Source organism: Nanorana parkeri, unplaced genomic scaffold (genome assembly GCF_000935625.1).
Source record: "Nanorana parkeri isolate BGI_ZX_2015 unplaced genomic scaffold, ASM93562v1 scaffold2488, whole genome shotgun sequence".
NCBI lineage: Eukaryota > Metazoa > Chordata > Amphibia > Anura > Dicroglossidae > Nanorana > Nanorana parkeri.
In genome coordinates, this window is record NW_017308756.1 from 116,123 (window position 1) to 119,827 (window position 3,705).

Consider the following 3,705-nt stretch of genomic DNA (forward strand, 5'->3'; position numbering starts at 1 on the left):
CGCATCTGCGAGAAAATTTAAAGTGCCGGTGTCAGCAGAGTGTCTTGTGTACGGGTGCCCGCTGGCTGGACACCCGTACACAAGACGCCAACCCCGGACTGTCCGGTTGAAAACCGGACGGGTGGCAACCCTACACTTACCTGTCAGCGATGCTCTTCCCCGCCGCTGGTCCCGAAGTGATCCTCCGTTCCCTGTACTTCCTGGTTGCAGGGGGAGGATACTGATGGCAGAGGAGCCATAGGCTCCTTCTGCCATCAATCAAAGTGTTGGTCAGAGAGAAGGGGCGTGGCCTGCCACAGGGCTGTGTGTGTCTATGGACGCACACAGCCACTGCGGGCACGAGCGCGCACGGGTGCCTCCGTTTGCCGATGGAGGCACCTGTGCAGGGGACGAGGGGAAGGGCGCAGCGCGGACCCACTTGAAAACGAGGAATTTTAAACTTTTAAAGAAAAAGAACAACATCCTCAGGCAAAGGTGGGCGTCCTTGATAGCAAATATTTTTTTTTAAAAAAGAAAGGTTTAATATCACTTTAATGTTAGCGTCGGTCTGGGTTAGTCTGGGAAGGAATACTCTGCAGATCCTGCTCCTCCTTCCTTTGGTGGACATTGAAGATTGACAGACTAAGGACGCTCGTTAGCCGGGGGGTCATCCTTGAAATGGGAGCCGGTCCGGCCTGTCTGTAAAGCAGATTAAATGTCCGTCAGGAATGGCAGCTAATTAACTTCAGTAATATATAACGAGAGCCGAGCGCAAATCTTGTACCTGCCGGGAAATTCTTAGGATTCTGTACTGGACTCGGCTGCGCTATCTAGAAGTTGGAAAGGCCGCCATTTATTACTACTTTTATATATAGTTCATCAACAACGCAGAGACAGGCAGGAAGACTTTATATATATATATAAAAAGGAGGAGTGTAGAAGGGTTAGACCCTCTGTCAAGGTTTTATTGCTGTGTCCCCGCTGGGGAGATTCATCCTCACTTCCGGACCCAGTGCCACCCTTCTGCACACTGGCAGACGGCAATTAAAACTTGACCGAGGTTCTGTCCTTCCCTACGCCATTCAAAACTAAAACAATATGGATACAATAAATATCCAGCAGAAGACTTCATTTCTATGTTACATTTCCTGTACTTCCTGCTGTGATTAGGGACTCTCGTTAGCATAGCGCATCCGATCTCCTTCATCAGACTAATCGACGTGTTTGTTATATGCAAATCTTTAAATGAAGGCACGTCACTATTACCAGATTATCAAAAGGCCGATGGACCTGTCAATCATCCGGAAGAAGCTGCAGAAGAGGAACATCCCCCATTACTCCACCCCCGAGGAACTGGTGTCCGACATCCGGCTCATGTTTTGGAACTGCGCTAAGTTTAACTATGTAAGTAACGAAGGCCGAACTGTGCCGATGAGGCTCTCCTGTCAGTGCAAAAATGACCAAAATCCGAGGCTGGGAACACATCCAGTCAAGGGAGTCTTTCCTCAAAGCTGACATGGTCCTCGCCCCGTATTAGGTGCCCTTCCCTATCCTTAAACCTGACCTCCGTCCTCCTCTTCAGTCTTCTATCTGACCTCCGTCCTTCCCTTCAGTCTTCTATCTGACCTCCGTCCTTCCCTTCAGTCTTCTATCTGACCTCCGTCCTCCCCTTCAGTCTTCTATCTGACCTCCGTCCTCCCCTTCAGTCTTCAATCTGACCTCCGTCCTTCCCTTCAGTCTTCTATCTGACCTCCGTCCTCCCCTTCAGTCTTCTATCTGACCTCCGTCCTCCCCTTCAGTCTTCTATCTGACCTCCGTCCTCCCCTTCAGTCTTCTATCTGACCTCCGTCCTCCCCTTCAGTCTTCTATCTGACCTCCGTCCTCCCCTTCAGTCTTCTATCTGACCTCCGTCCTCCCCTTCAGTCTTCTATCTGACCTCCGTCCTCCCCTTCAGTCTTCTATCTGACCTCCGTCCTCCCCTTCAGTCTTCTATCTGACCTCCGTCCTCCCCTTCAGTCTTCTATCTGACCTCCGTCCTCCCCTTCAGTCTTCTATCTGACCTCCGTCCTCCCCTTCAGTCTTCTATCTGACCTCCGTCCTCCCCTTCAGTCTTCTATCTGACCTCCGTCCTCCCCTTCAGTCTTCTATCTGACCTCCGTCCTCCCCTTCAGTCTTCTATCTGACCTCCGTCCTCCCCTTCAGTCTTCTATCTGACCTCCGTCCTCCCCTTCAGTCTTCTATCTGACCTCCGTCCTCCCCTTCAGTCTTCTATCTGACCTCCGTCCTCCCCTTCAGTCTTCTATCTGACCTCCGTCCTCCCCTTCAGTCTTCTATCTGACCTCCGTCCTCCCCTTCAGTCTTCTATCTGACCTCCGTCCTCCCCTTCAGTCTTCTATCTGACCTCCGTCCTCCCCTTCAGTCTTCTATCTGACCTCCGTCCTCCCCTTCAGTCTTCTATCTGACCTCCGTCCTCCCCTTCAGTCTTCTATCTGACCTCCGTCCTCCCCTTCAGTCTTCTATCTGACCTCCGTCCTCCCCTTCAGTCTTCTATCTGACCTCCGTCCTCCCCTTCAGTCTTCTATCTGACCTCCGTCCTCCCCTTCAGTCTTCTATCTGACCTCCGTCCTCCCCTTCAGTCTTCTATCTGACCTCCGTCCTCCCCTTCAGTCTTCTATCTGACCTCCGTCCTCCCCTTCAGTCTTCTATCTGACCTCCGTCCTCCCCTTCAGTCTTCTATCTGACCTCCGTCCTCCCCTTCAGTCTTCTATCTGACCTCCGTCCTCCCCTTCAGTCTTCTATCTGACCTCCGTCCTCCCCTTCAGTCTTCTATCTGACCTCCGTCCTCCCCTTCAGTCTTCTATCTGACCTCCGTCCTCCCCTTCAGTCTTCTATCTGACCTCCGTCCTCCCCTTCAGTCTTCTATCTGACCTCCGTCCTCCCCTTCAGTCTTCTATCTGACCTCCGTCCTCCCCTTCAGTCTTCTATCTGACCTCCGTCCTCCCCTTCAGTCTTCTATCTGACCTCCGTCCTCCCCTTCAGTCTTCTATCTGACCTCCGTCCTCCCCTTCAGTCTTCTATCTGACCTCCGTCCTCCCCTTCAGTCTTCTATCTGACCTCTGTCCTCCCCTTCAGTCTTCTATCTGACCTCCGTCCTTCCCTTCAGTCTTCTATCTGACCTCCGTCCTCCCCTTCAGTCTTCTATCTGACCTCTGTCCTCCCCTTCAGTCTTCAATCTGACCTCTGTCCTCCCCTTCAGTCTTCTATCTGACCTCCGTCCTTCCCTTCAGTCTTCTATCTGACCTCCGTCCTCCCCTTCAGTCTTATATCTGACCTCTGGCCTTCCAGAGAAGGCAAAATATAAGCAGATTAAAATTTGAGCTTTAACAATCACCTTCATTCTGCTTTCCTCCTATTGACCAAAATGGCAATTTTTCATAGAAAATTCAGGTAAAATCTCAGTCCCTGTTCACAGCCGATGTTCGTCCTCCAGTATTTGGCCATGGGTGTGTTTGCAGAATAGAGTGTTTGTCTCGGGCTCATCACTCGGCTCACCTTTGCCGGCTTTGTTTGTATTTCAGGCAATTAGTACAGTTTGAATTGCGTTACAATAGACACTTAACACCTGAGCCCGGGCCAGTTCATTTCAGTGCACCACAAAGCAGTGTAGCTTACGGGAATATCACATCACCATCAGCATGACGGAGCAGGGAAATTTAAGACGGGGGG

General features: G+C 51.2%; 1 protein-coding gene across 1 annotated transcript in view; it reads left to right on the top strand.

Annotated features, from left to right (window-relative positions):
* The window catches only part of TRIM66 (tripartite motif containing 66), a 41,100-nt gene that overhangs the window by 36,896 nt on the left and 499 nt on the right, over positions 1 to 3,705 (top strand). The window contains exon 18 of the mRNA XM_018573691.1: positions 1,231 to 1,383. Coding sequence (XP_018429193.1) covers positions 1,231 to 1,383 — 153 coding nt within the window. The remainder of the gene's footprint in view (positions 1 to 1,230; positions 1,384 to 3,705) is intronic.